This window comes from Ranitomeya imitator, chromosome 5, assembly GCF_032444005.1.
Source record: "Ranitomeya imitator isolate aRanImi1 chromosome 5, aRanImi1.pri, whole genome shotgun sequence".
Lineage (NCBI taxonomy): Eukaryota > Metazoa > Chordata > Amphibia > Anura > Dendrobatidae > Ranitomeya > Ranitomeya imitator.
This window is the reverse complement of record NC_091286.1, coordinates 565576654-565588823: the sequence shown is the minus strand read 5'-3', so window position 1 is coordinate 565588823 and position 12170 is coordinate 565576654. Positions and strand designations below refer to the sequence as shown.

At 43.2% G+C, this 12170-nt stretch overlaps 1 protein-coding gene across 1 annotated transcript in view; it reads left to right on the top strand.

Annotated features, from left to right (window-relative positions):
* The window catches only part of CROCC2 (ciliary rootlet coiled-coil, rootletin family member 2), a 186488-nt gene that overhangs the window by 131659 nt on the left and 42659 nt on the right, over positions 1-12170 (top strand). The window contains exons 21-27 of the mRNA XM_069726780.1: positions 627-761; positions 994-1137; positions 3229-3467; positions 4664-4823; positions 4993-5160; positions 8511-8862; positions 11006-11175. Coding sequence (XP_069582881.1) covers positions 627-761; positions 994-1137; positions 3229-3467; positions 4664-4823; positions 4993-5160; positions 8511-8862; positions 11006-11175 — 1368 coding nt within the window. The remainder of the gene's footprint in view (positions 1-626; positions 762-993; positions 1138-3228; positions 3468-4663; positions 4824-4992; positions 5161-8510; positions 8863-11005; positions 11176-12170) is intronic.

Below are 12170 nucleotides of genomic sequence, written 5' to 3'. Positions count from 1 at the left end.
CTGTTCGCCAAGGGAATGAGGTCAGGTGAGAAGAATTTTTTTTTGTGTATGTAAAGAGCTGCAGAATAGGGGACATTGTTACAAGAAGGGGACCAGGATGGGGACATTACTACAGGACAGGGGAAATTATTATTGGCTTAAATAAAAGAATAAAAAACACACCCATAAAAAGATGATGATTAAAAAGTCATATTGACCACTTTGATTATAATGGGGTCCTTTGGGTGTCCATCATAGTGGCTAAAGCTGAAGCTTGGGTTTCCTTCACCTGAACGGTATCATTCTGTGTCTATATGCCTCGATCCAGAGAGAAGCTTGTTGGTGCCACCTCCCTGAAACCCAGCAAATGCCTAGTTTGCCCCTGTGGGGCGCTGTCAATTTAATTGATATAATACTGTGCTAATTTGTCCACCATTTTGGTGTAGTTTGTGAAAGAGGCTCCATATTAAATCTTGAAGCCCAAGGATAGCCATTTTCTTGGCCCCGAGCCCCTACACATAGCTACAAAAGCATAATTTTACCCCACTCATGATAAATAAGAAAATGTGGCGCATTCGCATGCTTGTTTCTATTTTTGAGAACTGAACTCTCTTGGTAATGACTCATCTTTATTTTTTTTTGTTCAGGCTCTCCTCCAAAAGGAAACCGAGAAGAATACTGTGAGTGAGCGGCTGATGCAGACCCAGAGGGAGCTTTCTGACACCAAGCTGGAGGCTGAGAGGTTTAGACGGGAAGCTCAGATCAGGACAGACCAGGACAAGGTCCGTTTCTGCAGCGCACACAGTACACAATTACTAAATGTATTCCAAAAAGATTATGAGCTCTCATATAATGGATGTGATGTATAGATGATTACAGCATAGTTGTCTGATACTTTATACACTGGAAATATATTGCCGCAGTCTTGGCACATGTTACTGGGCATAGTACAGTACGGGGTGAATAATAGGATAATGCTTCAGAACTGAATCTGTGTCCTTGTAAATCGAGCAGGCAATGCTGGACGGGGTCTCCTCGGAGCTGAAAGCTTTGCAGGCTGAGTTTGAAGATGCTGTGTCAGCTCACGCTAAAGAGAACAAGAGTCTATGTGAGCGTGTCAAACAATTGAGTCAAGACAGGGAAAACCTGACCAAAGAGGTAAGCTAGAGTCTTTGCACTTAATGAATCAGGTATTTATTTCCATAACCGCCGCAACATGATATCCACTGTAGTCTTCGGATTTAATCACTCTTACCTCATCTATTAATGATGTGAGGGACAAAAACAAATGAAGACATTTTGGACTTAGTCTAAGGTCGGTTTCACATGTCTGGACATTACAGTCCAATTACAGACCGCAATGTTAGGACCCGTCATGGATCTCCTGACCTGAACCTAAAAGTCTCATATATGCTTATTAGGGCAGGTGCACACGAGCGTATTTCCACTCCGAATGTTATCTGACAAAACATTGGATTATTCGCAAACCAATGTTAGTCTATGGGGCCTTGAACATGTCCAATTTTTATCCTTAGACAAGGACTGTCCTAGGAATAAATCACTGCATGCCTGTGTTTGATCCAATATGTGGATCCCACTTGGCCATGCCAGTCAATGGCTGCTTGGGAAACATTGAACTGTACTCCGATGACATCTGATTTCCACAGACTGACACGATGGAGAAGATAGAGTAAAGAAATTCTCTATCTTCAATACATCTGAAAATATTGAAACACACTGTGATCAAACTGTAATCAAAGTGTGATTAGCATAATTGATCTGATTTTCTTGGATTACAAAAAATATGTTCATCTACATCAGCCCTTAGGCTGTTGAGTTTGGGTCAGGACTCAAGAGACCCGTGGCCGGTTCAAAGCGTGCACTGTGAATGTCAGATGTGAGAAGTCGGCCTTCCTCCTTTATCTATATAGAAGGTTAGCTAAGACCAATGAGAACACAGAAACACAATGCTAATGAGTTGGATGCTTAGGCACCTAGGTATTGATACCTTTAAACTAGGCTATTCAGAACAACATCAATAATATAAATGTGCAATCAATAACTAATTCTACAGCAGTCACATATCAAGGGATACATGGCATCCAGCCAAACAGTGCTGGACAGGATCAAGGTTTAGCTTCAGCAAAGGTTATTTTCTGCATATGGCAGTAACATGTGAAAGTTGCAGGATTATAGTTTCCGTACCAAAACTGTGTTACCCATGTAACGTTGTACCCTGGTCTCAGCAACCCCACAATATTACATGTGTGATAAGCAGGAGCTTTGGCTTTTACAGAGGCCAAAAGTGGCCAGATTTTGCTCCTATTTTTTCTACTTCTGCTCCGTTGAGTATTCTTTTTCTTTTTTCTGTTTCTTTTTACCCATCTTATGGTTCTAGGTTTTATTTCGTGCACCCAAGCTAACTTGTATGGTTTCTACCAAGGGGACGTGTCTTTCGGGTGCTCCACATCAGGGGTGTCAAACTGCATTCCTCGAGGGCTGCAAACAGGTCATGTTTTCAGGATTTCCTTGTACTGCACAGGTGATAATTTAATCACAAACTCATTATTTGTGTAGGTGATTAAATTATCACCTGTGCAGTACAAGGAAATCCTGAAAACATGACCTGTTTGCAGCCCTCGAGGAATGCAGTTTGACACCCCTGCCACATTATTACCCTGTGAGCAACACCCCGCTAAACACCAGAAAAAAATGCTTAGTAAGATAAAAACACCTATATCTCTAAAACTATATGGCGAGTTTGAAAAAAAATAAACAAAGGCGTTCAACAATATAAAATACTCAGGGGAGCAAATATTAGAGGATATTCTGTAAGCTAACTATATGACACCCGTGTGTTGCAGCTATGCTAATCTTCTTTCTCACTTGGTGTTACATTTGTGGTGTATAATTATTCAACCCCTCCCATTAAAGACGTTCAGTTCTCCATGTACTGAATAACCTTTCCAGGGTGGGATGATATGTGCAGGGACAGTAGGGTATTTGCCAGCATGTGGACTGGAATAAGTGATCCCTGTGACCTGCTGCCCAGAATCTGCTCGATCGCCTTAACCGGTGCCCAACAATTTTATTGCTAATGTTCCAGACTCATATCTGCACTTGTTTTCACCTCTAATCATTGGTAATTATACACATTTTGGGACCTTGGGCAGCATTGCCGACCACTTACTAATTATTAATGATTGCAAAGAGAAGCCAATTTCTGATAAATAGTTTTTCATCATGCAGGTGGAAGAGCTGAGAATGCAGTTGCGGTTGGCAGAGGATGCCCGAGATGGGTTGCGCAGGGACATCATTGAAGTTCAGCGCCTGCTGCGGGAGACAGAGGAAACATGTGAATTGCAGAGGAAGGAAGCTTTAGAGTTGCGCCGAGATCTTGGCGATCTGACACGTGAGAAAGAAACTCTGCAACGGTCGAACACAGAACTGAGAGCATCAATCAAGAAAACTGAGACAGACAGGAGCAGGTGGGTTTACAACAGTAGAGTCGATGGTGATTGCCCACCATCGAACACTATTTCTCCTGCGCCTCACTGGGGGACACAGGACCATGGGTGTAATGTGGCTGACACTAAGAAAAACACAAAAAGATTAGCTCCTCCTCTACAGTATACACCCACACACTGGCTCCAGCCGAACCAGGTCGTGCTTAGTGTCTGTAGTATTAATAGAGAACCGTGTGCACTACTAAGGAAGGTGCCGTGGGGATCCCATGCCATGAAGTAATACAAAATAAACTAGGCACTCAACTTAAGGATGATTTTTTGACTTTTTATGTAGTCAAGGCAAAATCCGGGCGATTCGGATGTCCCTGTGGCGGTTCCATCACCATCAGGTGGGTTGACCCATCCGCATATAGTTAGACAATGCTACGGCTGTGGCGTATATCAATCATCAAGGAACCATCCGCAGCAGGGTAGCAAAGTGTGAAGTGTAACACATTCTCCGCTGGGTCGAGATGTCACACTCGGTCATCCCAGCGGTTCACATCCTGAGAGTGGAAAGCTGGGCGGCAGACTAGCTCAATCCGTCGTCAACGCCCCCTGGCGGCCACTGGATTGACCAGATTGGCTCTCCCAGGCCTGATCTGCCACCAAGACCCTGTGCTTACCCGCCTGGCCGTTGAATCCTGGGTCCTAACTCGAGTGGGGTTCTCCCGAGAAGTGGTTTCCTCTATGTTTTGCTCTCAGAAACCTGCATCGGGGTGCATGTATCGGAGCACATTTTTCACCACACCTGGAAAGTGTTTTTCGCAGGGTGCAGGGATCGCAGTTGTTCTCCCCCTGCCTTTTCCGTTCCGACCTTATCGGTTTTGCTTCAGCATCGGTTTGTTTCTAAGCCACAGGTGTAGATTTACTGCAGACTTGTGAATACACACTGTGCTGTAAGGAGTCTCTGGTGCCGGCGACAGGAGCAGCAGGCACGTGACTGCAAGTATGTGATCTGCATACATGCGAATCGATCATGTGCCGGCTAGATGGGTGCGGCCATTGCAACTCCGTCATACTGTTTAGTAGCCGATGTTGATTACTGCAAATCAGCTCCTATTGAAACAATGTCAGAAATCAAGGACTGAATTTTTTATTTTATTTTCTAGTGGGTATCTTTAATCACACCTTAATTAATATATAATACAATTATATCATAACCATTACTCCTCCAGCCTGCAGGTGGCAATAGAGGAGAAACAGCAGCGCTTAGCCGTACTACTGGAGGCAAAATCATGTGCTGAGCGGGAAGCAGCACAACTGAGAACCAGTCTGCGTGAGGTGGAGCGCTCACACATTGAGGCCCGCAGACAACTTCAAGAGCTGCGCAGACAGGTACGTGTCATCTGGCCCAGTTTCTACATTTTACTAATTCTATCAGATATTGTGTACATTTAATGATGCAGTTGGTAAGTCTGCAATAACTAAAAAGTGTAAGCATAAAAAATCCCGTATATTAATGTGTTCTCTGCCAGTAACTCATTCTCCCTTCATATGTACACAGGTAAAAACACTCGGAGGAGAGAGCAGTCAGAAGGAACAAGAAGTGGCGGAGCTTCAAGCTCGGATACAGCAGGAGGAGCAGAGAGAGCAGCAGAGTCGAAGGGAGTCGCTAGAACTGAGACAGCGCATAACCGAAGGCGAGGCTGAGCGAGAGGCTGCCCGCAGAGAGGTGTGTGTCACCAATGAGACGGCGGGGTGAGATTTATCAAGACTAGTGGAAAGGAAAAGTGCATCTTGTGAGCTGGAGTCAGATTGATTTGTCAAGGCAATTTCTTGCTCTAAATCTATCGTATGCTTGGGCTACGTTGGGATTTTGGTGGCGAAACAGTCAAACAGTGCTCTATACTAATGCTGCATCACAACTTAAGGGGTTGTAGGGAGAGAACTAGTTGATAACTAATTAATCAATGGAGGGAAGACTGCTGGGAACCAATCAGCAGAGCAGGACACTTTTATCCCTATTAAAATGGAGCGGTAGTGCACATGTACAATCGCTGCTCCTTTCATTCCTCAGGTGGACGTCGAGTGCTATGATAGACTTTTTCCGGCAGCCTCATAGAGAATCAATGGAGTGGTGTTCGGGTGTCTAACCTGCTGCTCCAATTTCTAAAGGGGATAAAAGTGTCTCAACGGGGACAAAAATGCTCCAGTCTGCTGATCGGTGCAGGTCCCAGTGCTTGAACCTGCATAATTCAGTAAGTTTTCACCTATCCGGCAGATTGCTGACACTTGATTTTACTGAACAACCCATTTGAAGGGGTTGTCTGGGACTTTAACATTGATGACGTAGCTTTAGGATAGGTCATCAATGTCTGATTGACACCCCTGCCGATAAACTGTTCTCGGAATAATAATAATAATAATCTTTATTTATATAGCGCCAACATATTCCGCAGCGCTTTACATTTTAACAGTTTCAAACACAACAGTCATAAGTAACAATGCAATAATTAAAGCGAAATAAGACGACCCTGCTCGTGAGAGCTTACAATCTACAATGAGGTGGGGGAGATACAAAGTGCAGGTGTGTATTTACAATGATGTATTTACAATCATGGTCCAGCCATCTTCAGGGGGTGGGGGATAGATGGAGATAGTGAATGGGCTACACACACACACAAACATAACATGACTTTGATTAGTGAATGTGATAGGCCGCTCTGAACAAATGTGTTTTGAGCGAGCGCCTAAAACTATGCAAATTGTGGATAGTCCTAATATCTTGGGGTAGAGCATTCCAGAGGATTGGCGCAGCGTGGGAGAAGTCTTGGAGTCAGGAGTGGGAGGTACAGATTAGTGCAGAGGTTAGTCGAAAGTCATTTGCAGAGCGCAGTGGTCGGCTAGGCCGATAGACCAAAATAAGGGAGGAGACGTATGGGGGTGCCGCACTGTGGAGAGCTTTGTGGTTGAGAACAAGTACTTTAACTTGTATCCTGTAATGAATGGGCAGCCAGTGTAACGACTGGCGAAGAGCGGGCGCGTCCGAGTAATGACTAGCCAGATGGACGACCCTGGCTGCTGCATTAAGGATAGACTGGAGAGGGGAAAGTCGAGTGAGGGGGAGGCCAATTAGTAGAGCATTACAGTAATCCAGGCGGGAGTGGATCAGGGCGACAGTGAGGGTTTTTGTTGTTTCCATGGTGAGAAAAGGGCGGATTCTAGAGATGTTCTTTAGGTGTAAGCGGCATGAGCGGGCAAGAGATTGTATATGGGAGGTGAAGGAGAGATCGGAGTCAAACATAACACCCAGACAGCGCGCCTGCTGCCGGGGTGTTATTATGGTGCCACCCACGGAGAGGGAAATGTCAGATTTAGGGAGGTTAGTAGATGGCGGGAGCTGAAGTAGTTCAGGTTTGGAGAGGTTGAGTTTCAGATAAAGAGCGGACATGATGTTGGAGACTGCAGACAGACAGTCAGTGGCGTTCTGTAGTACAGCGGGTTAAAGGTAAGGGGATGACGTGTATAGTTCTGTGTCATCAGCATAAAGATGGTACTGAAAGCCAAATCTGCTGATGGTCTGTCCAATTGGGGCCATGTAGAGAGAGAAGAGAAGGGGGCCAATGACTGAGCCCTGAGGTACCCCGACAGTGAGAGGAAGAGGAGATGAAGTGGAGCCAGAGAACAGAACACTGAAGGAGCGGTTAGAAAGATAGAAGGAGAACCAGGAGAGAGCAGTGTCCTTAATGCCAAGTGACTGGAGCCTAGAGAGTAGGAGAGGGTGGTCAACAGTGTCGAAAGCTGCAGAAAGGTCGAGAAGAATGAGCAGAGAGGAATTGGCAGTGGCTGGAACTGCTCAGTTACGGAACTTCACAGCACAGCTGCTTCAACAGTATAGTGGTCACAGCCAGGTACTGCACATGCTCCCCCTAATCAATCAATAGTGGGCAGATGTGCAGTACCTTTACATGGCCACTGTTCCATTGACAGAGCTGTGCAGCCGTGTGTAACTGAGCAATTCCAGCCACCAAGACCGAGAACAGCTGATTGGCAGGAGTGCCTATTTTCATAGGATACTTTAAACAAAAATGGTTTGTCCAACATGGACCTGTCATCTGAGCTGTCACAATGCCCGATGGTAACAGGAAACAAGCAGAATGCTGAAAGCAGCTGTGGATACGAATAGAGCAGGTAATCAAGGACAGTTACTCAATAGTGCAAAAAATACATTGCAAGTCAATACTATCTCCATAGTACATAACAAAAATGATAATTTCTTGTATTGCACACCATGACATGATCCTTCAGTGGTAGGTTCTTACATCTTTTCTTCAAAATAAATACATATATCTAGAGCTACTTTCCACATTTTGCAGGTAGTCCTTTTCAACAAACAGTTTATGTACGCTTCATGGATAGTCTGTGTCCTTTAAAGAAGCCCTCCTCCTCCTACCATCAAACTTTTTATCCTCTTCATATATTGTAATCATCATATTACATAGCAATGTGTACTTACATTTGCTCATTTTGCCTTTCTACCCTGATAATTCTTCTCTTTTCTTGGCTCTATGCAGAAACGGGAAGTCTCTTTTCTCTGCATGAGTCATCCCCCTCTTCAACTCCTGACTCCGATGCTCTGCACCTCCACCCTACCAGGGACTTTTGCAGTGACTGATGGCTCATGCATGGAAAAGAGACTTCATGTTTCTGTATAGAGCATAGAAGAGTTCAGCTAGCCAGTTTTTAATCACGTGATGTCATAAACTTAAATGAAAATAGAAGAATAAACTGGGCAGAAAGGCAAAATGAGCAATTGTAAGTACACAGTACTATGTAATATGATGACTGCAATATGTTAAGAGGATAAAAATATTAGATGGGAGGAAGTTTCTTTAAATTCATTTCACTCCAGTGGACACCCATTGGTTTTACATAATCATTTGGGAAGTTAGTAAGGAGTAGCCCCAACTACTAAACGATACAAGCAGTAAAATCCACACTGTGCTTACAGTGTCAACCAATAGCAATGGCAGATTTCTATAAACTGAGGGACTACGCCTAACGCACCTCCACTTTTCTCAGATTGTGTCTCTGCAGCAGCGTCTTTCAGCTTTAGAGTCATCATCTCACCAACGTGAGCGAGATTTTGAGCAGAGGCTAAGTGAGAGCCGAGCAGGAGAGCAGCGGCTGCAGGAAGGATGCAAGACGCTTCAGGAGCAACTACAGCGGGGAACCACGGAGGCGGCTGATCTGAGACTTCAACTTGGAGCTTGTGAAACTCGGGTGCGAGCGCTAGAAGCTGAACTGAATCGGATCCAGGCAGCACGTAGGGAGGCGGAAACCCAGCTAAATAGCCTGCACTCCGCTTTAAGGCGTACTTTAGGGATCAGAGGCCACAGCCCCTCACCTCTTAGAGGCAGGTCTCCCAGTAAAGGTGAGAAAGTGACCCTCAGCATTTACAGTTCATATTAATAATTTAATTGTAAAAATAAATGTTATTTTACATTCAGTTCTATTCCCATATGATAGTATTGGGTTTGGACTTCTGCAGCATTTAATATTCATGATGTTTATTTTAAGCATGGTATCCATCCACAGACAGCTGTTTCGGGGTTTTTGCCCCTCATCAGTGTGGAGTAGGAAACTGGCTATCAGGAGCAAGTCTATAGAAAGTCTATAAAGGCACGGATGATTGACCTCGTGGAGACGAAAACATCCAACACCGCGGAGACACCATCACGTGTTTCTCAACGCAGTGATCCAGAACACTGCCCCCAAATATGCAAATGCATGTAGAGGAGCTGCAGAGACACCATCACGTGTTTCTCAATGCAGGCAAATATGCAAATGCAACCCCGAAACAGCTGTCTGTGGATGGATACCATGCTTGGCATAGGTGGTTTTCCTTTATTGGATGTTTTCCTTTATTGGATGTTGCCCTTCCCTTGGTTGTTCCTTCCCGGGGAAAGGCCTGGCTATTCACTGCCTGCGTTGAGAAACACGTGATGGTGTCTCCGCAGCTCCTCTACATGCATTTGCATATTTGGGGGCAGTTTTCTGGATCACTGCGTTGAGAAACACGTGATGGTGTCTCCGCGGTGTTGGATGTTTTGGTCTCCACAAGGTCAATCATCCGTGCCTATATAATACAAATTCTAACAGTCTATTCAGTAGGACTATCAGCTGTGTATCCACCAGACTTCTGCGCAACACAACTGATGGTCCCAACCCCATTTATAAGGCAAGAAATCCCACTTATTAAACCTGACAAGGTACGCATGTGAAGTGAAAACCATTCCTGGCGACTACCTCTTGAAGCTCATCAAGAGAATGCCAAGAATGTGCAAAGCAGTCATCAAAGCAAATGGTGGCTACTTTGAAGAACTAAGAATATAAGACATAATTTCAGTTGTTTTACACTTTTTTGTTAAATATATAATTCCACATGTGTTAATTCATAGTTTTGATGCCTTCAGTGTGAATGTCCAATTCTCATAGTCATGAAAATACAGAAAAATCTTTAAATGAGAAGGTGTGTCCAAACTTTTAGTCTGTACTATATATATATATATATATATATATATATATATATATATATATATATATATATATGTATATGTATATATATATAGGGTTGTCCAAAAGTAAGTGGACAGAAATTAATAACATTTATTTTGATTTATTATTATTATTGATTTTGAATTTTTATTTTGTTAAACCAGAGAGTTATGTGACACAAAATAGTTAATAAATAACATTTCCCACATGTCTACTTTACATTAGCACAATTTTGGAAACAACATTTTTTCTGTTAGGACGTTATAAGGATTAAAAGTTGACCAGCGATTTCTAATTTTTACAACAAAATTTACAAAACCATTTTTTTTTAAGGACCACCTCACATTTGAAGTCAGTTTGAGGGGTCTATATGGCAGAAAATACCCAAAAGTGACACCATTCTAAAAACTGCACCCCTTAAGGTCATCAAAACCAAATTCAAGAAGTTTATTAACCCTTCAGGTGTGTCACAGCAGCATAAGCAACTTGGAAGAAAAAAATGAACATTTAACTTTTTAGTCATAAAAATGATCTTTTAGCAACAATTTTTTTATTTTCCCAATGGTAAAAGGAGAAAGTGGACTGCAAAAGTTGTCCAGTTTCTCCTGAGTACTACAATACCCCATAAGTGGGGGTAAACCACTGTTTGGGCACACGTCGGAGCTCGGAAGAGAAGTAGTGACGTTTCGGAATGCAGACTTTGATGGAATGGTCTGCGGGCGTCATATTGTGTTTGCAAAGCCCCTGATGTGCCTAAACAGTAGAAACCCCCCACAAGTGACCCCATTTTGGAAACTAGACCCCCCTAAGAAACTTTTCTAGATGTGTGGTGAGAACTTTGAACCTCAAAAACCATGTTTGATAAATCTCCCCCTTCCTAACTCTATTACACATACTGTCCACCTACTTTGGGACCACCCTGTATATGTATATATATATATATATATATATATATATATATATATATTTTATTTTTTTTTTTGTATCATTTTTAAACTAACTCACCTTGTCATGTACAGTAGGTCTGGATGGCTCTGTGAGTGCCTTACTGGATGGAAGAAGGACGCCAGGTTCACGAGGAGGGTCTCCTGATCGTGGTCGTTCCCCATACCCAGAAATCGAACCTGAAGGAGTGATTGTAGCTCTTAAAGATCGTCTGAAGGAACTAAGAGAAACTCAGAGGGAGAGGGTGAGGATCTAAGGGCATTGCCTCTGCTACAGTCTGTATTAGTTTTCCTATAATGTCATAAAGGTGGAACATTCAAGAAATTAACTTGCTGAATATGTTTTGCAAGGTTACTGGGACTTTTTATTGTTCAGTAGAGCACAAAGATTGTACCTAAATACATTGTAGTTGAGCTGTAAACACTTTCTATAAGGTTAATAAATAATAATTCTTCCTAATATTCCTTGAAAGGAGTAAAAAATTAGATTTAATGCAACTGCTTAGTTGCTAAAATTCACAGGACTAAACATACTGGTGTACAGCTATTTATTACTGCGTAGTTTATTTAAATGGCTATTCCCTAAATAGTAAGGGATTACCCTGGAATAGGGGATCCGCAGCAATACTGAGAGCGGGGCTCTGTAACCCAGTCTTCAATAGAGGGAAGTGTGCATGTTCGGCTTCTGCTCCATTATTGTCCATGGGACTGCTGGAGGTAATATATAAATGCGCATGCTCGACCTCTGCTCCATTATTGACCATGGGGACTGCTGGAGATAGCATATAAATGCGCATGCTCGACCTCTACTCCCTTATTGTCCATGGGACAGCTGAAGATAATATATAAATGCGCATGCTCCATCTCTGCCTGCTCCATTATTGTCCACAGGACAGCTGAAGATAATATATAAATGCGCATGCTTGACCTCTGCTCCATTATTGTCCACAGGACAGCTGAAGATAATATATAAATGCGCATGCTCCACCTCTGCTCCATTATTGTCCACAGGACAGCTGAAGATGATATATAAATGCGCATGCTTCACCTCTGCTCCATTATTGTACATGGGACTGCTGAAGATAGTATATAAAAGCGCAATGCTCCACCTCTGCTCCATTATTGTACATGGAACTGCTGAAGATAATATATAAATGCGCATGCTCCACCTCTGCTCCATTATTGTACATGGGACTGCTGAAGATAGTATATGGATCGCCCCCACGTAAGGGCAATGGTG